Source organism: Lacerta agilis, chromosome 9 (assembly GCF_009819535.1).
Source record: "Lacerta agilis isolate rLacAgi1 chromosome 9, rLacAgi1.pri, whole genome shotgun sequence".
Classification (NCBI taxonomy): domain Eukaryota; kingdom Metazoa; phylum Chordata; class Lepidosauria; order Squamata; family Lacertidae; genus Lacerta; species Lacerta agilis.
The window spans coordinates 12251380-12272436 of record NC_046320.1 but is presented as its reverse complement, the minus strand read 5'-3'; the positions used below and the strand labels follow the sequence as shown (position 1 = coordinate 12272436).

The 21057-nt window shown below is 43.1% G+C and overlaps 1 protein-coding gene across 1 annotated transcript in view; it reads left to right on the top strand.

Annotated features, from left to right (window-relative positions):
* The first annotated feature begins 9966 nt into the window (after positions 1 to 9966).
* The window catches only part of LDB2 (LIM domain binding 2), a 202601-nt gene continuing 191510 nt past the window's right edge, over positions 9967 to 21057 (top strand). The window contains 1 exon segment of the mRNA XM_033160279.1: positions 9967 to 10123. Within this exon segment, the coding sequence (XP_033016170.1) occupies positions 9989 to 10123 (135 nt within the window). The 5' untranslated portion in view covers positions 9967 to 9988.

Sequence of the window (21057 nt, the reverse complement as noted above, 5' to 3'; positions counted from 1 at the left end):
GTCCTTTTCATATTATAGCACATTTCTTAAGAACAGGAATGTGCTGCTGGAGTTATGGGAAACCGGTTTTCTTTAGGATGCAATACCAATGCAAAAAGGCATTAAAACTTTTCAGTTGGAACCCTAGGACTATTGAATATGTTTGTGAGTTGCGCTTAAGTTCAAATTAAGACTTGAAACACATTGGCCTGCTTTATCTAGCTTGAGTGAATAAGCCCTATGTCATTCAGCTATAGAATACCACATTGCTACTTCCCACACAACAGAGCTGAATCAGATTTCCTGCAATTTCACTGGGTTTTTTATTTTATTTTCCCTTAGCAACTCCTGAACTTCTATTTGAGCATTAATGTAATGCAACTGTGGGTGAGTAGTTGCTATTGAAGAGAGCCAGAGGGAGGGAGGGAGGGAGGGAGGGAGGGAGAGAGAGAAATCCCATCAACTCTCTATGTTGACTGCCATCTATGTCCTTCATGACAAGTATTTGGAGGAAAATATCTACCAAATAAGTCTATACTTTTAAAATAATGTTTTCACAATTAGACTAAATCTGCAGTGCAGTTTTGCACACGATCTGATTTGAGAACGCAGCCCATACTATATTCCAGAATATTGGTGGTCTAAAACTGACAGATTTTCCAAAGGGGCTCACTTTTTCCTTTGGCAGGAAATGTCAATGGCATCAAGAGATGCTGTCAAGGAGTCAACATCTTCTTCAGTCAAGGAGCAGAGTGAGAGGTGGGGACCAATAGAGCAGCATGGTAGCAACCATGGCATGTGCGCACCATTGGAATAGCAATGCCCATCAACTGGGGGGGGGGGCTCAAATACAGTGGTACCTTGGTTTATGAACTTAATCTGTTCTGGAAGTCCGTTCTTAAACCAAGGCGTGCTTTCCCGTAGCAGCGGGGGACTCGGTTTACAAATGGAACACACTCAACAGGAAGCGAAACATGTTCTTATTCCAAGGCAAAGTTCACAAACCAAAACACCTACTTCTGGGTTTGCAGTGTTCTTAATCCAAGTTGTTCCTGAACTAATCTGTTCTTAAACCAAGGTACCGCTGTATTATATTGGGGGGCTGAAGGGACCTCAGCCCTAGGGGTTGGCTGCTATGACTCCGGGTATGCACACATTAGCACTTACTTCAGATCCATTGTGCTCCCACTGCTAATTTAGAAGCCATGTACACATGATGTTAGGTGCAATTCAAGCCCTTGGGTATAGCCGGGATCTACTGGGTATGTTGCAGGGTGTGTGTGTGTGTGTGTGTGTGTGTGTGTGTGTCAGGACACCCACCTGCCATTGTCCTCTGTCTGGCTCTGTCTAGCAGATTTGGAATGAAATGTCTCAACAGCAGTTGTTTGAAATTACATTCTTCTGACCCCAAGTGCTCAGAAAAATCTCCCAAAAACTTTCTACAATTTCTACTTCTAGTTAAGCCTTTTTATTTAGCAATATAAAATGACCTTGCTGCATCTTAAGATGCCAATGTGTACATCTCCTAAGCCTTTTGATCATTCCAGCTTTGTTTGTGTTGTTTCCTGATATTACTTACCAGTGTTCCTTTTACCTGTGGTTCCTGGCATTTCATTCCCCCCCCAAAAAAAACCAGAATAATACTAGTTATTCCTGAACTTCTTTTAGTTTAGTTTTTTTTTTTTTTGCATAAAAAACTAATAAATATAAATAATCACTCTTCAAAAGAAAATAATTTTCTTTTATTTCCAGGGCATAGGACAGATAATATTTCATTTTGTGTTTCTAAGTAGGTATTCAAATCCTTTCTTATTTTTGTAAATGCAACCTAAGACTGCAATCCCATACTCAATTTTTTTTTAAGCATAATTGGATTCAGTCGGACTTACTTTTGAGTAAATATGCATAGGACTGCACAGTACAAGATTGTAGTGGTGTAAACCAGGGATGGGGATAGACAGAAGAAGAAGAAGAAGAAGAAGAAGAAGAAGAAGAAGAAGAAGAAGAAGAAGAAGGAGAGTTTGGATTTGATATCCCGCTTTATCACTACCCAAAGGAGTCTCAAAGCGGCTAACATTCTCCTTTCCCTTCCTCCCCCACAACAAACACTCTGTGAGGTGAGTGGGGCTGAGAGACTTCAGAGAGAAGTGTGACTAGCCCAAGGTCACCCAGCAGCTGCATGTGGAGGAGCGGAGACGCGAACCTGGTTCACCAGATTACGAGTCTACCGCTCTTAACCACTACACCACGCTGGCAGAAGTGTTTGTATCAAAATTAGCCTACTGTACAAAGGGGAAACATGGATTTATTGCTTTGCTCACTTTCATCTTTGGCTTGCCCACTACTGGAATGTTACCCTGACAAGGTTGCCCAGATAGGAATGTAGGTTTTGGTCTGAGAAATGTTATTTTAGTTTATCAGTTTTTAGACTTGCTGAATTGTTTTGAATATATAATAATGTGGAATAAAGTAAATGTGTGTATCATAATGGCAAAACCAAAGCAAAATTCAGTGTATAAATGAGAGGAAAACAGGGAAATGAAAAAGCTTTTGAACAGAAATATAGATATAAAAAAATATGAATTGACATAGCTGAATAATATATATGAAGTATCGTTGAACAATTTAAAATGAAGATTGGAAACCTCAACTTAATCTGTTGGTAGCCTAATTCTCAGGGATATTCCTGGAAAGTGAAGGATCGGGAAATTTGTTAGCTTTTACGGAAAAAGAAATAGCAAAGCTTTTGGGCTGTTTTTGGTCTGTGTATTTAGAATCTGAAAATTAATTAAGCATTGCAACCTCAAAACATGAATGAGATTATCAAGAGAATATAAAGCTAAAACTAAAATATTGGGGAAAGAACCATAGTTCAGTGGTAGAGCATATGTTTTCTATTTGAAAAATCAGAGACTCACTCTCTGGCATCCACCATTTGAAAAATTAGGTATTTTAGAGTGAAGTAGTGTGAAAAATCTGACTGAGACCTTAAAGTGGTGCTTTTCGTAAGAGGAGGCCACACTTACTCAGATTAATAAACAGCCCAATTTAAGAAACATTTCTATGTTGCTGTCATTTAACTGGCATAATAAAAACTTTTTGTTCACAAGGTTGAGTTTCAGATGGCAAAATAGCCCTATTTACATGTTACTCATAGAATTGTAGATTTGGAAGCAACCCAAAGGCCATATAGTCCAACCTCCTGTAATGCATTCACAGTTTCAAGCTGGAGCAGGGCTATGAATCATGCCTTAACTCTGCAATGCTGTGCTAGGTCCTCCATCTCACAACTATGTATTGAATGTGGTTAAATGTGTGGTTGATCCTTATGTGTGAGCAATTGCTTGCACTTAGGAGCTCCACCCGATGTCACAGAGCCATGCCAGTCATTAATTACGCAGTTCAATGTTGGAGTTATTAGCAAATACATGATCTCCACAGACTTGGCTGAGTGTCAGGCCTAATGATCACAGCAGTTCATTCCCGGTGGGTCTTACTCCATGGAATCAGTTGCCAAGACTAGAGGTCCCTGCTTCCCCACAGCTGACTATGCCTCCTCCTCTCCAGGGCTTTTCCCAAGCAATCAGAGACTATGCCTCCATGCAGCCAATTTTTCCTCCGCCCTTTTCACCCCTCTCCTAGTGCCCTGAACCCCAGCATACCCAGAGGTAAGTCTTGGTAGTGCACACAGTCCCAAGGGCAGTACTAGAGTGCCTTCAGACAGTACAAATGGTCAAATCCCAGTCCAGTCCAATGCAACCAGCATGATCTGAAGTCAATCTGCAAAGTCAGGTTCCTGCCCCTGCAGAGGATCCAGGGTTGGAACACCTAGGTCAGTCCTGAAGTCACAGTCCAGTAGAGCTCCCAAAGAGGCCAAGCCATGGTCCATCAATGGAGAAGGCTGAGCAGGCACAGAGTCTCTGCCTTGTTCCCTTTTATCCTTTCCAATCTTGATTGCTGCACCTGAGCTTGACTCGCCCTTCCGCGGCATCCAACCAGTCCACGGCATCTGATTGTGTTGAGTTCCTGACTGCACGGAACAGTGGTGAGTGTGTTGGACTAGGGCCTGTTGATAAAGCAAGTGAACAGTATTTATTTTCAACCACCAAAGCTGCTAGTTCTTACGAAATGGCAAGACAAGCTATGTGGAAGATGTAACTAAATTCTGCTTAAATCCTTTTCCTGGTCTTGCAGAGGACGAGAGGAGAGGCTTGTGGAGGCTCCTTTCTGCTTGTGCATGCAGTGCTAAATAAAGTTCTATTGATATTATTCACCACATTAATATGGAAGAGAAAAGCAGATTCATTTATCAACACAGAGAAGGCATTTAACTAAGTGGAATAGAAAAAGGATAGGCTGTCAAATATATAATGTGAATTAAATAATGTGAATTTTAGGAGAGTATAGAGTGTAGAAATAGATTTGGAAACTGTTTTGGTTTTGCTAGTATTCATATAATATGTGATAAATTTAAATTGGGAAGTTACGTGAAATATTTTTTAAGGGGCGCAAATAAGGGGAAACAGGAGGAAGTCCATGTAAAGATGTGAAGAAAGTGGAGTTTTTAAATATGAAAGTTTATTTTTGTTTTTATTTTTGATAGATGTTTTGTATTGTAGTTTTAATTTGTTTGTGTTTTTTTTGTATGTATTTGTCGTTGTCTGTGGAAAAATTAATAAATATCATTTTTTAAAAAAAGAAATCTGTGTTTCCATGTTGATTGAGAGCTCATAATATAATATTCCTCATGCTGGACTCTTTATAAATGAGTATCTATGAGAAAGGGGTACAAAAGCTTCACCTTGTGCCATTATTATTATTATTATTATTATTATTATTATTATTATTATTAATTACAATAATCCTAGCTGGTAAAGGTAAAGGTACCCCTGACCATCAGGTCCAGTCGTGTCCGACTCTGGGGTTGCGGCGCTCATCTCGCTCTATAGGCCAAGGGAGCCAGCGTTTGTCCGCAGACAGCTTCCGGGTCATGTGGCCAGCATGACAAAGCTGCTTCTGGTGAGCCAGAGCAGCACACGGAAATGCCGTTTACCTTCCCGCTGGAGCGGTCCCTATTTATCTACTTGCACTTTGACGTGCTTTCGAACTGCTAGGTGGGCAGGAGCTGGGACCGAGCAACAGGAGCTCACCCTGTGGCAGGGATTCGAACCGCCGACCTTCTGATCAGCAAGCCCTAGACTCTGTGGTTTAACCCACAGCGCCACCTGGGTCCCTAATCCTAGCTGGTAGTTAAAACTAAATCCTAATGTATGACACAAAGGATGGAATATCATTAAATAAAATGTCATTAGAAGCTGATGATATTGTCATTTCAGTGTCTATATCAGAGATGGGGAGTCTTTTTCAGTCTTGTTCAGTATACTAATCTGTGTTTTTTCAGATAATGTCATTTGTTCAAATTTAAGTCAAAATTGAAGGTATGTATTGTAGTTATATAATGTTTACAGATTCATTACGTGTCTCAAATTCTGTCTTGCTCTCCTTAGCATTTTTAAAAGGGTCCAATTCTGTATCTAATAGACTTGCCTCATGTGTACCTCCTTTTTTTCTTTTAAGAATTCACTTCAGCAGACTCCATTATTTTTCAAACTACATTTGCAATCTCTATTTCCAGTTCACTTTCCTTTCAACTTTAAGTGCACAGTTTCTACTAAATAAATTGTTATAATCCAGCAGTGCAGTTTTAATTCTCTTTCGATCCTATTTTGGTGAGCTTATTTTTCTTGCTAATTCACTTACATTTTTTAAAAAAATAAAAATAAAAATCAGGGCAATGTAAGTCCTTTACAATCTTTCACAGCCTTAACTCCCAAGACTTCTGTCACCCTTAATCACATTCATTCCCATTCAATTTAATTGTTCAGTTTAGACATGTTTAAAACTGTATGGGTGATATCCAACATTCCAGAAGTGGACTTCTACTTGTCCCCTCTGCAAATAATCTCCAGAGGTTCCCCCAGAGCCCCCTCCTTCTGAGCAGACATGTGGAAGGGGGGCTGTTGAGGCGATGAGGGGAAGGAGAAGCCCCATTGCCCCAGCAGGAATCAGTGAGGGTGGGCAGCCCCGAATGGATATCATTCTATATCATGGGTAGGCAAACTAAGGCCCAGGGGCCGGATCCAGCCCAATCACGTTCTAAATCTGGCCCATGGACGGTCCGGGAATCAGCATATTTTTACACGAGTAGAATGTGTGCTTTTATTTAAAATGCATCTCTGGGTTATTTGTGGGGCATAGGAATTCATTCATTTTTTCCCTCCAAAATATAGTCCGGACCCCCCACAATGTCTGAGGGACAGTGGACCGGCCCCCTGCTGTAAAAGTTTGCTGACCCTTGTCTGTATTATAAATTCCCAGATTGCAAAGCAGTAACTGTAGATCAGTCTACATCCCAATCCCAAAGAAGGGCAGTGCCAAAGAATGCTCCAACTACCGCACAATTGCACTCATTTCACACGCTAGCAAGGTTATGCTTAAAATTCTACAAGGCAGGCTTAAGCAGTATGTGGACCGAGAACTCCCAGAAGTGCAAGCTGGATTTCAAAGGGGCAGAGGAACCAGAGACCAAATTGCAAACATGCGCTGGATTATGGAGAAAGCTAGAGAGTTCCAGAAAAACATCTACTTCTGCTTCATTGACTATGCAAAAGCATTTGACTGTGTCGACCACAGCAAACTATGGCAAGTTCTTAAAGAAATGGGAGTGCCTGATCACCTCATCTGTCTCCTGAGAAATCTCTATGTGGGACAAGAAGCTGCAGTTAGAACTGGATATGGAACAACTGATTGGTTCAAAATTGGGAAAGGAGTATGACAAGGCTGTATATTGTCTCCCTAATTATTTAACTTACCGGTATATGCAAAATTCATCATGCGAAAGTCTGCACTGGATGAATCCCAAGCCGGAATTAAGATTGCCGGAAGAAATATCAACAACCTCAGATATGCTGATGACACAACCTTGATGGCTGAAAGTGAGGAGGAATTAAAGAACCTTTTAATGAGGGTGAAAGAGGGCGCAAAATATGGTCTGAAGCTCAACATAAAAAAAACTAAGATCATGGCCACTGGTCCCATCACCTCCTGGCAAATAGAAGGGGAAGAAATGGAGGCAGTGAGAGATTTTACTTTCTTGGGTTCCATGATCACTGCAAATGGTGACAACAGTCACGAAATTAAAAGACGCCTGCTTCTTGGGAGGAAAGCAATGACAAACCTAGACAGCATCTTAAAAAGCAGAGACATCACCTTGCTGACAAAGGTCCGTATAGATAAAGCTATGGTTTTCCCAGTAGTGATGTATGGAAGTGAGAGCTGGACCATAAAGAAGGCTGATTGCCAAAGAATTGATGCTTTTGAATTATGGTGCTGGAGGAGACTCTTGAGAGTCCCATGGACTGCAAGAAGATCAAACTTATTCATTCTGAAGGAAATCAGTCCTGAGTGCTCACTGGAAGGACAGATCCTGAAGTTGAGGCTCCAGTACTTTGGCCACCTCATGAGAAGAGAAGACTCCCTGGAAAAGACCCTGATGTTGGGAAAGATGGAAGGCACAAGGAGAAGGGGGCGACAGAGGATGAGATGGTTGGACAGTGACTAGCATGAGTTTGGCCATGGCAGTTGCGGGAGGCAGTGAAAGATAGGCGTGCCTGACGTGCTCTGTTCCATGGGGTCACGAAGAGTCGGACACAACTGTACGACTGAACAACAACAACAATTGCTATTATTGCACTGTCCTGGTTTTATTACAGTATACATTTTGCACGTTGCATTCAATGAGTGTGCAATCTGTGTACATCTATACACAAAGAGCTCCGCGAGAGCCAACCACAAGTGTGACGCCCCTCCTCGCTGGCCCGGGCGGAGGTGTCGCTCTGTGTGCATGCGTCGTGACCCCCGGCAGCCAAGCGGCTCGCTACGCCCGTGCACACACACACACACACACACACACACAAATCCTGGGGGGCTGGAGAAGATCATATCCACTCACCGGGTTTGCAGTCTGGGTTCCCGCCAAAACCCGTTTTTAAACTGGCCTATCCACGGTGGCCTGGGGGGCGGGGCAAAGGGAGTGGACCGGGAGTGAGTGAGCTGTCTTCACTCCAGTCCACTCCTAAAGAATAAAAGGGGACTTGCACTGTTATCAAGCTGTGCAGTCTGCCCCAGAGCATCACCCCCCATCGCCTCCCTGAACTTGTATCTTTTCTTTTAGGCTCACCTTTTCCTTTCTAGGCTCATGGGCGATGGTTGCTGTCTTTCAGAACCAGGAAGGGATTTCTCCTGCTCCTCATTTTTTGCCCTCCCCGTAACAATTGTCACAACCTTGGCAGTTTTAGGCCTTGGGCGGAATCCTTTAGCCCCATATTCAGTGAGGGGTTGGTGTGGCGACTCGTCCCTTCTGCGATATCTGGGTTCCCCATCAAAGGGGTCTTGAGGGGAGCAGGGGTGGAGCAAGGTGGGTGTGGCACACCCCAGGTGTCATCTCCTGGGGGGTGACATTCAGCATGCAGTCTGCCCACCTCCTGCCTACCCCAAAAAGCTCAACAACTTTTGGTCAGTCCTTCCCTTAAAAAAAGCTCAACAACTCCTGGCAATGACAATGGGCAGATCACAGCCAGTATTTTTATACTGTGAGTAGATCGCAGTGTGTTGGGAGTCCAACTAGATTTCAATGTGTGTGTGTGGGGGGGGGGGTGACAAGAAATTTTCCACACCGGGTACCACCTGTCCTTGCTACGCCACTGGAGGAGAAAAAAGAAAATTCTTTCCAGTAGCACCTTAGAGACCAACTGAGTTTGTTCTTGGTATGAGCTTTCGTGTGCATGCACACTTAAGAAGTAGCACCTTAGAGACCAACTGGGTTTGTTCTTGGTATGAGCTTTCGTGTGCATGCACACTTAAGAAGTAGCACCTTAGAGACCAACTGGGTTTGTTCTTGGTATGAGCTTTCGTGTGCATGCACACTTAAGAAGTAGCACCTTAGAGACCAACTGAGTTTGTTCTTGGTATGAGCTTTCGTGTGCATGCACACATGTGCATGCACACGAAAGCTCATACCAAGAACAAACTCAGTTGGTCTCTAAGGTGCTACTGGAAAGAATTTTCTGTTTTGTTTCGACTATGGCAGACCAACACGGCTACCCACCTGTCACTGGAGGAGAGTCTCTGGCCACAAGCGCACAGTTGTGGGTCATAGTCCTCCCCTCAGCTGTGGGGGATCAAGGGAGCCAGCAGCGTAAACGCGCGTTTTGCAGTGTCCAGTTCCTGACTGACCCAGTGCCTATGCCAAGGTTTCCTACGTGTGAAATTTAAACAAAGTTGTGTCCATTTTTTTAATCCCCACAGAAGATGCTGTCCTGCGTTTTCCTTAGCTCTGTCTCCCCGAGGGACTGCTGCGCCTGGGCGCGCAAATCATGGAACAAGCCAACAAACTTTGAAGGGGCAGGATGAATCTCTCGTCGAGGCACGTTTCTGCTTGGGGCGCGATTGTACTGTGCTGTGTGTGTATGTGTGTTTGTGTGGTGTTGTTACCGACTCGGCTGGGTGAGGGAGCCGGGGAAGCGCCGACCTTGGTGCCCCCCACCCAGCCCAGTTCCTCACAGGAAACCTCCTTTTGTGTCACCCTGAGGAGAAAAAAGAGAGAGGGAGGAGGGGGGGGGGGAAACCCCGCGTTGTTTTCGCAGGAGGAGGCGGACAGGAAATGACCCCTTCTCCGCCGACGGCGCCTTGAAAAACAAGCTCCCCGCCAGCCTCGCGCCAGCCTCGCTCCCCGCCGCCGGTCCCTCGCCGGGCTGCCCGCCTCGCCTTCGCCCGCCTCGCCTTCTCCTCCTCCCCGCCGGCCTCGCTCGCGCTCCCTCCCCGCCGCCGCCGCCGACGACTCCGCGCGGGGAGCAGCAGCAGCAGCAGCAGCAGCAGCCCGCCCCGCGCAGCCCATGTGCTCGGCGCGGCTGTCGGCTGCCGCCTCCCGCGCGCCCTGAGCCTCGCCAAGATGTCGAGCGCGGCGCCGCACGACCCCTTCTATTCTTCGCCCTTCGGCCCCTTCTACCGGAGGCACACGCCGTACATGGTGCAGCCCGAGTACCGGATCTATGAGATGAACAAGAGGCTGCAGACTCGCACCGAGGTGAGTCCTCCTCCTCCTCCTCCGGCTCGGGAACTCGGCGCGCCCGAGGGGGGCTCCCCGTTTCCCCCGGGCCGCTCGCGAGATGCTGCCGACGGAAGAGGAGCATCCCGGGCACTCGTCGCCCTTCTTCATTGCGGCGCAACTCTTCGCCCGCGTAAAAAAAGCGCAGGCTGCACGGGTTTTGGGGGGGGGGAGAGATATGCATGCAATGCAGCCCATGAGACGGTTCGGTTCCAAATGCCCCTTCTGTGCAAGCGTGCGCAGGTTTGGGCCAGGTACCTGACCTCTTTCTCTCTCTCTTTTTTTTGGCATTTGCAATCGCAGCGTTCTCCAGGTGTTGCGTGCATTGGAGGAATGTGTGTGTGTGCGTGCGCGTGTTTAAAAACAAACAAACCACGTTTCGGCGGCGATGGATGTTACCTGTACTTCTCCCAAGTAATACCCCTCCCCACTCCCTCACTATATTTAAGGATCTGGTGACTTCTGTTTCAGTGTATCTGAAGAAGTGTGCATGCACACGAAAGCTCATACCAAGAACAAACTCAGTTGGTCTCTAAGGTGCTACTGGAAAGAATTTCCTATTTTGTTTCTCCCACTCCGGTTATCAGCACGGAGCCTATGAAGGCAGTAAAAGAGGGCTGGAATTGGACAAACTTATTGCCTATAACAAATGCACGCAGCAATATCAACAGACCTTTCCAAGTGTCCCTATTTTCCAGGGACGTCCCTGATTTAGAGAAGCCATCCTGGTTTCTGATTTGATCCAGGGAACTTCCTGCTTTTCCTTAGGATGTCCCTGTTTCCATTGGAGAAATGTTGGAGGGTATGGAGCTACCTGAAGGAATCCTGTACAGGGAAGATTTTTTTTTTTTAAAGTGTAATGTTTTATTATGTATTTATATGTGTTGGAAGCTCCCCAGAGTGTGGGGTGCAAATAGTAAAATTATCATTATGGAATGTGACATCCCTATTTTGACTGGAGAAATGTTGGAGGGTATGCATCAATGAATGAGGTTTCTATTATTCTGTTAAGGGGAGGAATAAACAGTCCAGCATTTAACCCCACAAAGGGAAACAGAAGCTGTATCCAATGTTTGTCTTGCTTTGTAATGCAGAATCTGCTGGTTTTGTACCACAGCATGTGTGTGTGTGTGTGCGCGTGTATGTGTGTTTGACTTGAGTGATGCATAGCTGAGTCGAAAATCTCTTCACTGAAAAGAATAGAAACAGTAGGTTTGCCTTTCATCTAAAGCTAAAGCTGCTTGTCTTAATCAAATGATTCAAAGAAGTCATAATTCCGGGGTTTTTTTACGTGAAGGATGTGTGGGGTGATAAATCTAGCAGGAGGGCTTCATTTCTTCCCTGTGTGCCTCGAACTACGCACAGTTACTTTTTTGTTTTCCTCAAGTGGTTTCTTTGAATGGGCTCAGCTGGGGAACAGAACACTTCAGAGAACTCAGACTTTTGGAAGTGAAAATGTCGACAATGTTACTGAATAATTTTGGCGTATTTTGTGAGTTCGGCTGGTGGTTATAATAGCATAACTTTTCAAGGGATCCCAAGGTTGTTGTAAAAGAAGCGTGCTCCTTAATTGTCCACTGCAGCTATAGACTGAATGAATGGGATCCAGTTAACAAGATGTGACCTGTTTTATGATTGGTGAATTGGTAGGCAGCTATAGAGTTCCAAGCACTAATAACATTACTGTTTGGATCACCCCATGCCTGCCCTTTATGTTTTAAACTGAGGTTGTGTATTCCGTTTTGACTCTGGTTGTTGCTCCTGCAGTCTAGTTAATAGTTATTGGATTGCTGGAAGCTTGCAAGAACGAATGCTTTGAGAAGGTGACTTGCTTTAGGATGCTGTTTGTCAGTGTTCCTTGAATTTTTTTTTTTAATGAAATTGCCTCTCAATTTTTCTCCTGAAGTTAAATTCTGATGTGATTTTGAGGCAGTCGCTCTGACAAATTTCAAGGGGAGCAAAAGTAGTTTTGGAATTTCTCTGGGGTGTTCTACACAGGATAGCAGACTCTCTGCTCCACCTCTTGGGTTTTTAAACTATAGTTTGTGATTTGGGGGAATTAAAATCAATTTTGGCTGCTGCAGTTTTCCATGATCGTAGCAAGTTTGCTTGAGTAGACCTACCCTTTCTTATGCTGGGTGAATCTTCTTCTCCTTCTTCTTGTTTAATAGGACTTGTAGGAAGACATTTCCCTGTAATTTGATTCATGAGAATTGATTCGAACTAAGACTGTGGCTGGCTTAATTTGTTTGCTGTGTGCACAGGTGTGCCACTTTGTATTTACAACAAATAGTTTATTCTGATTTTCACAGACTTCTTAAACTTTGCCCTTCCTCTTTGTGGGATTTGAGGTTTACCACTACATCCATTCCCATGTGCATGCAACTATAAAGAAACAAAGAAAAAACCCAACACGACATTCTCTCCCCCCCCCCCATAAATGTATATTCAAGATCATATTGGTTAAACTGAAGAACGTAGGAGATACTGCCCAGGTCATGTGGAAGTGGACTCATGTCTGTTCTGTTGGAGCAACTTCATATTGCAATGCTACCGTATTTTCTGGTGTATAAGATGACTGGGCGTATAAGACAACCCCCAACTTTTCCACTTAAAATAGAGAGTTTGTGATATACTCGACCGCAGATTCTCCACCCAGCATATAAGACGACCCCCGACTTTTGAGAAGATTTTCCTGGATTAAAAAGTAGTCTTATACGCCAGAATATACAGTACATTTTAAATGTGTGGATGCAATGAAAACATTCTGGAGAGTCATTTAAATTTTGCATCTAGCAGTGACTCTTTAAGAAACACGCAGCAACTGTTTCCTCCATGCTAAAGAATTCAGGATACAGTGCCTTGTAAATAAAATACAGGAGTTTTTATCAGTATCTGATCTGATGCCAGCAGTAAATTTGGTTAGAGAACTCGTTGTATTTTGTATGGCAAGATAAATGTTTGTCTTCTAAAAAAAGAGTACCTGCACATTCATTTTATAATGGGAATTCTCTCCTGGGATTTAACTTTGGTGAATTTCTCAGAAAGACAAGTCATTTCAGCAACTGACAGAGCCCTGGCTGAAATTCAGCCTCCACCCTGGAACATGCTCTTAATGCTGGTTTTTATGTTAAATAATGATAAAGTGTCTTTATCAAATATCAAATAGCAAGGGCCAGCATGCATACTTCTGTGACTGGAAACAAAGCTTTTAGGTAAATATGAACCCCTGTGTCTTTTTACTTTGGGTTTCGCTACTGGCGAATAAAGTGGAACGAAATTTGGCCAATGATACTTCATACCTTTCCTTTTAGTGTGTGACAACATGGCTTGCCACATAACTGATGTGCCAAACAATGGTCATAAGCTTCTTCCCCCATGGTATATACCCTGTTCCTGACTTCTGGACTGCCATGTACATTCAGGTCGTGACATGTTCTCTTGATGGAGGCAACAAACCCAGGTTTGCCACAAAATAGTCACTCAGGAGTGAGCTGTAGCCAATTTCACTTCTGGAAAAGAAAACATTCTGTTTGAAATATTATATAGATGTACTGTGTATCTAAGAGTAGTTACCAGTATATTTATATTTACATTTACATTTATCTACACACACAACAGGTGGTGCTGTGGTCTAAACCACAGAGCCTAGGGCTCACCAATCAGAAGGTTGGTGGTTCGAATCTCCGCGAAGGGGTGAGCTCCCGTTGCTCGGTCCCAGCTCCTGCCCACCTAGCAGTTTGAAACCACGTCAAGTGCAAGTAGATAAATAGGTGCTGCTCAAGTGGGAAGGTAAACGGCGTTTCCATGCGCTGCTCTGGTTCGCCAGAAGTGGCTTAGTCATGCTGGCCACATGAACCGGAAGCTGTCTGCAGACAAACGCAGGCTCCCTCGGCCTATAGAACGAGATGAGCGCTGCAACCCCAGAGTTGTCCGCAACTGGACCTAATGGTCAGGGGCACCTTTACCTTTACCTTTACACACACACAAACACACAGAGTATATACTCTTAAAACATATACGCCTAAAAATGAAAAATGTGAAGAGCTTCAGCAACAGATTGTCATGGTGATTAGCAATTCCAAAATATTAACTGCTGGGTCAAGAGCTGGTGTAGCTTTCTGCCTACACTAAGAGCCTGAGGTGTGGAACTGGAGAATCCCCAGGTTCTGCTAAGTACTTACAAGATTATCTTTAGCAGGCCATTATTCTCTCATCCCACCCGCTCCACTGCTACATGTGGATAATAACTGATGTCATTAGAATCATAGAACCATAGAGTTGGAAGGGACCCTGAGGGTCAACTAGTCCACCCCCTGCAATGCAAGAATATGCAGCTGTCCCTTAGGGGAATCAAGCCTGCAACCTTGGCGTTCACAGCACCACACTCAAGTGAGCTAACCAACTGAGCTGTATAGGTTTGTTACAAGGAAAAAAAGATGGCATTTGTGAAGTGCTTTGAACACTGTATAGAAGTAAAGAATTGCATTAAGAATGAAGTTTTAGCCATCTGTTTTAGCTAAGTATGGCGCTCTTGTGGCAGAAGCGTGGAAAGTTCACTGGGGCCCATTTATTCGTGCCTTGTCCCCTGACAAGTAGTGCCTCTGCTCTTCATTGTCTTCAAGGATTCCTCCACACCAAAGTGTGTTTTGTAGCACTAAGGCTACCATTTGTAATGGTGAGCGTAGAATTCTGGGAACCTGTCCTACAAAGTTTTGTAGACCCTGACCCAAACACCTGAAAATAAGATCAGTTGGAATCAACAGGACTGGGGGTAGAATACAGCAAATGAAGTATTTGGGTTTTTAATCTTTGTGATTCATTTAGCTAAATAATTTGGACATTGACATTGCAGTAAGCCCACAACTAGCATGAGGGTTATGTTCTGAGAATCATGCCTAAAGATCAAATCATGTATAGTCAAAACACATTGGGTGCAGTGGTGGATAGGACTGGCAAATTCTTTTTCCCCAGACACCAGCCCCGTTTCTGCCCCCATAATATTTATATATTTTTACCAAGCACGTAAAGCTGAATGTGTGCAAGTTAAATGCACATAAGTTGCAGGTATACTGTACAGAGGAATCCCTGTTTATGCTGGCACTCTGTTTCCGACAGGCGTGTGTGTCAGCCCTTTGCACCCCTGCCCCGTTTTGGCACTGAAAACAGCTCATGAGTGCACAATTGTGTGTGACTCGAATGCATGTGAGTTGGGTCTTGCCTGTACTTGATATAAATTGAAGAAGAATAAGTATTTTATCTATACAGTCGTACCTTGGTTGACGAACGCCTTGCAACTCAAACGTTTTGGCTCCCGAACGCCGCAAATCCGGAAGTGACTATTCCGGTTTGTAAACGTTCTTTGGAACCCGAATTTCCAACGGGGCTTCAGTGGCTTCTGATTGGCTGCAAGAGCTTTCTGCAGCCAATCAGAAGCTGTGCCTTGGTTCACGAACGTGTTGGAAGTTTGAATGGACTTCTGGAACGGATTCCGTTCGACTTCCGAGGTACCACTGTGTAGGAATTTTACAAAGGTCTGCTATGCAGGCTTCACAGGAGACTTGCAGTTTGTGCTAACAGGACGTTGGACCTTGATAGAGGAAATGCTGAACTTGCTACCAATTATGGGCACACTTGTGCACTAATGCAATCTTTGCATCTCTCCTCTGGGCGTCCTTGCCGTCTGGAGGGAGGTGGGTGGCGACCAGGAGAGCATCTTCTATGTGATACCACCACATCTGTGGAATGCTCTCCACAGGGTTGCTCATTTGTCACTGAATGTGACTAGCTTGTGGGGAAAGGGCATGGTTCAGTGGTAGACCGCATGCTTTGCATTTGAAAAATCCAAGCTTCAGTCTCCTGCATCTCAAAGTAAGGCTGGGAGTAATCCCATCTGAAATAGTGGAGATCTGCTGCCACAATACTGGCCTAGATGGTCTGATCTGGCATAAAGCGGCATCCTCTGGCTTCAATCCACCATTTTGCTTTCACATCGTTTCGTTGCCATTAGTTTTTATGTTCAAGCCACCGTATTTTTCAGTCTATAAGACGCACCCATGTATAAGACGCCCCTGTTTTGGGGGACTCAGTTTTAAGAAAATGGGGGGAAATGGCCCCATGTGTAAGACGCCCCCTAATTTTTGACATTTTTTAGGGGAGAAACCTAGTCTTATACATGGAAAAATACGGTACATCAAGAATTATTCCATACGGGAGAGTAGCAAATTAATGACTTAACATAGATCAACAAATGAGAATGTTAATTCTCCAATCCAGGGGGGGGGGGGATTCATTCTTCTTGTATTGTGAATAAGCTCACAAGAACTGCCAGCCTGCAGTTGTTTTACTAGGCTGCTTAAAAGCCTACTAGCTTGCATTTCCACACTGGAAGGAAGAGAGAACCCCCTCTCCCCAGAAGTCACATGGAAACACAGGCTGCAGCCACTGATAAAAAACGAAAAGCTTCTACCTACCAGGTACAGGATTCCTCCTCTTCATTTGCATATCAGTAGTTACTAGATGAGCTGCTAAATGCTAGACAGGCTCACACATTTCCTCCTGCTATAGTTAAGTTTGGGATAGAGGGGAAATCTTTCGCCATCCACAGTTCCAGATTTTATAAACCCATTAGTAACATTTCCCCTGAACTAAAAAAACCCCCCACAAGTGCTTTAATTTAGGAATCTCCCTTATACTGAGCCTTGCCATTGGTCCTGCCCTTTGTCCCCATTTGAAGGGATGACAAGTTTGCTGTTGCTCATGAAAAATCTGACTGGGTTGGGTGTGTGTGTGTGTGTGTGTGTGTGTAATCTTGGCAGTCCATATTTTCTTCTTTCTCATTGGTCAGCATCTTTTACAGCTGTCTTTCTGATAGGATTTGTTATTGTTGTTGTTTAGTCGTTTAGGCATGTCCAACTCTTCGTGAACCCATGGACCAGAGCACGCCAGGCACTCTTGTCTTCCACTGCCTCCCGCAGTTTGGTCAGACTCATGTTGGTAGCCTCGAGAACACTGTCCAACCATCTCGTCCTCTGTCGTCCCCTTCTCCTTGTGCCCTCCATCTTTCCCAACATCAGGGTCTTTTCCAGGGAGTCTTCTCTTCACATGAGGTAGCCAAAGTATTGGAGCCTCAACTTCAGGATCTGCCCTTCCAGTGAGCACTCAGGGCTGATTTCCTTCAGAATGGATAGGTTTGATCTTCTTGCAGTCCATGGGACTCTCAAGAGTCTCCCCCAGCACCATAATTCAAAAGCATCAATTCTTCGGCGATCAGTCCTCTTTATAGTCCAGCTCTTACTTCTATACATCACTACTGGGAAAACCATAGCTTTAACTATATAGACCTTTGTCAGCAAGGGGATGTCTCTGCTTTTTAAGATGCTGACTAGGTTTGTCATTGCTTTTCTCCCAAGAAGCAGGCATCTTTTAATTTCATGACTTCTGTCACCCACTGCAGGGATCATGGAGCCCAAAAAAGTAAAATCTCTCACTGCCTCCATTTCTTCCCCTTGTATTTGCCAGGAGGTGATGGGACCAGTGGCCATGACCTTAGTTTTTTTTTTAATGTAGAGCTTCAGACCATATTTTGCGTTCTCCTCTTTCACCCTCTAACCTGCAGTAATAAGCTTGTGGTGAACAACACATTCTTAATTTGGTCAAGGCAGTGACATTGTTTTGTTTATTTCGCTCAGGATTGCAGGACTTTCCTCCCTAGCAATTCTGTACTTGTATTTTCAACATTACCGTATTTTATACGCTTAATCAATGGGAGTTTATTGATCTCAGTTGGGCCACTCTAACTAGAATCAGATTTCTCTCCAAACTGAAAATGAGCAATTTGAAATGTTCGTAAATTCTTTCCTACAACATTCAGAGATTTATTTATTTATTTAATGAATCGTAGCGGTATAAGTATGTTATATAGACTGAAAGGTAGTGGAATCTGGCTTTTCTTTTTTACCTCTACATTCTAATCATGCTTGTTTCTGGAGTAATTCAGAAGCTAACAGTAATAACGCCACAATTGCAGTATGTGTCATTGCAGTATGTTTGCATTTCTGCAACTTTTTGAACTTGCCTCCCCTCTGAATTTGCCTTTCCTGACAGTAGTACCTTGTACAAGATAAAGCACACAATCTTTGAATTGCCCTAGGCTTATCCCTCATTGTACGAACACTAGTCGGATTCTGGGAATGGGATTTCTCAGATCTTTTCTTCCAAGGCTTTAGAAGTTAGTCCACACAGTTGGGGGTAGTTTTGTGAAGCAAATGTGTGTGATCAGTTCGTGCACACAACCTGCTTGCCTGTGTAAAAATAAATTTTATTGTTGTCAGAACACTCCATAGTGTAAGCGCTGCTACCCTAGGACTCAGAAGAACCCATTTCAGAAGCTTTAGCGTGGCCAGTGTAGGATTAAGTGATGGCTGGAGTGGTGTGAAGGCAGAGTTTGCAGTTGAAATACAACTGCTGCTCTTATATCTGGATTGGGCTGGATCTAGACCCATCAAAAAAGCATTTCAGGAAAACACGTTCTAAACTTCGTTAAGGGAAATCAGGTTGGCGAAAGACGAGCATCTCCAGCGCCACCTGGTGTCACAGTGTTATAACGCATATAAAGTGCTTTTTCTCTACCAATGTAGTTTGAGTCCTTGGTCTAAGTCTGACTGTTGCTGAAGCAACAGCAGAGCTTTGATCTCTGTTAGTACTCAGACAGAATGTCACAGAAGGTAGCTTCACCACAGAGCAGAACCGGGGGATTATTATTAGTATAATCAATCAATCAATCAATTAAATTTGTATGCACCTTTCATCCAAAGATCCCAGGATGGGTTACAGCAGGCTGTGAGAACATCCAATACTTTAATGGCGTCATTTGCTAAATTAGCAGCTAGAACTTGTTACAGAATTGCAAGGAATTAATGAATTAAAATTACAATTAAAGTGTGATAGCAGTATTACTGTAGTATTTTTTTTAAAACAGCTGCTACGGCTTAGTTTTTAAGATGAAAAGTACCCCAAATTTATGTTTGCCTTTTATTCTACAGATTTATTCTGCGTTCTGATTCCGTCATTGTGAAACCAATGTATCCTCATGTATGACAAGGTTAAGGTTAGCATATAGTTACATAGAAAAGTGCAGTATTTTCTCTAGAGTGGTCATTCATTGCTGCTGTGCTTGTTGGATGGAATGTGGTAACACAATCACCTATTTGTTTGTTCTTGTTTACATAATAAGTGGTTTAGTCTGACTATATACATATGGCAAAAATATATAGTTTAATACGGAATGGAGAGAATGGATCCTCTACAGGTGGAGAGCTGTAGTTCTGAGTGCAGCTCCAGATTAATAATAATAATAATAATAATAATAATAATAATAATAATAATAATTTATTTGTACCCCGCCCATCTGGCTGCGTTTCCCCTGCCACTCTGGGTGGCTTCTAACAATGATTAAAAATACATTAAAACACAATAACACAATATTGTTATGATTTTGTGGGACCCAAACCTCTCTAATCCCTGGATCCAGCAAGTGTTAAAATCTAAGCCAAGTTTATTTATTTAGAGCAAAAAATGTACTTCCTAGTGGTAAGCTAGCCACATGAGACTACTGGTATGTGGTTGTTCCTCCTATGTTTGGCCCAGTTGTAGTGATTCTACACAGTGAATGGACACTGTTATGTTATGAACAATTCAATTTGAGTTATGTTGTGAACTGCCCTGAGAACTGCGGATGAAGGCCAGTATAAAAAGGAAAGAAGGAAGGAAGGAAGGAAGGAAGGAAGGAAGGAAGAAAGAAAGGTGTGCAGAATTATTTTTTGCTTAACAGAGTTTGTCTTTCATTGATAACAATGCTATAGGTTTCTTTAAATCCTCCCATTTCACATTGTGGAGTAATATATGTGTTTTTTTTCCTTTGGAAGATTGCATGTTGGGATCTTATAATTTATTTCTAATATTTTCTTTTTCAGTAGAGATGTACAAACAGAGCACAAGTGTACTCCCTTAAGCAGCCTGTGCAGACACTGATCCTCCTTTAGTCTCCCCAAGGATCCAGTTTTAAAAAATTTATTTATGATTTTCGGTTTTATATATTTCAATAAGTTTACAAACATTTTAACATTTCAAAACTTGACTTCCTCCCCCCTCTTTCTGCGGTTCCTTAAATTTATTTTTTTAATATTTTCTGCATATTCCAAATTAACTTAATTTACTCATTTTGTCATCTACTTTAAATATATACTCTTTGTTACAGGTTGTTACAATAAGCCTGCCAATGCTCTTATCCGTTTACAGTTTATTTCCAGTAGCACCTTCAGATATCTGAAGAAGTGTGCATGCACACGAAAGCTCATACCAAGAACAAACTTAGTTGGTCTCTAAGGTGCTACTGGAAAGAATTTTTTATTTTGTTTTGACTATGGCAGACCAACACGGCTACCCACCTGTAACTACAGTTTATTTGTACAGTAAATATTCAATAAACCATCTCCATTCTTTTATTTAAAAACTTTGTTATCTTGATTTCTTCTTTTTCTGGTAAGTTTCACCATTTCTGCATATTCCATAACTTTTTGTATCCATTCTTCTTTCACTGAGGCTTCTCATTCTTTCCAATATTTGGGCAAGTAGCATTCTTGCCACTGTAGTCACATACATGAATAAATTTCTATACAGTTTGAGTAGTTCTATTCCTATAATCACCAAAAGGAAAGCTGCTGGGTTTTGTTTTGTTTCACAAACGTTATTTTAAACACCTTTTTAAATTAATTGTATATAATTTTCTAGTAAGCTTTAACCTTACTAACAAGACCACCAACGCCCCAAGGATTCTTCTCCCAACTCACACTCGATGGAAGACTGGCACTAAACTTTGCCACCTCCAGTTAGCTGTGCTAAATCTGATAGGT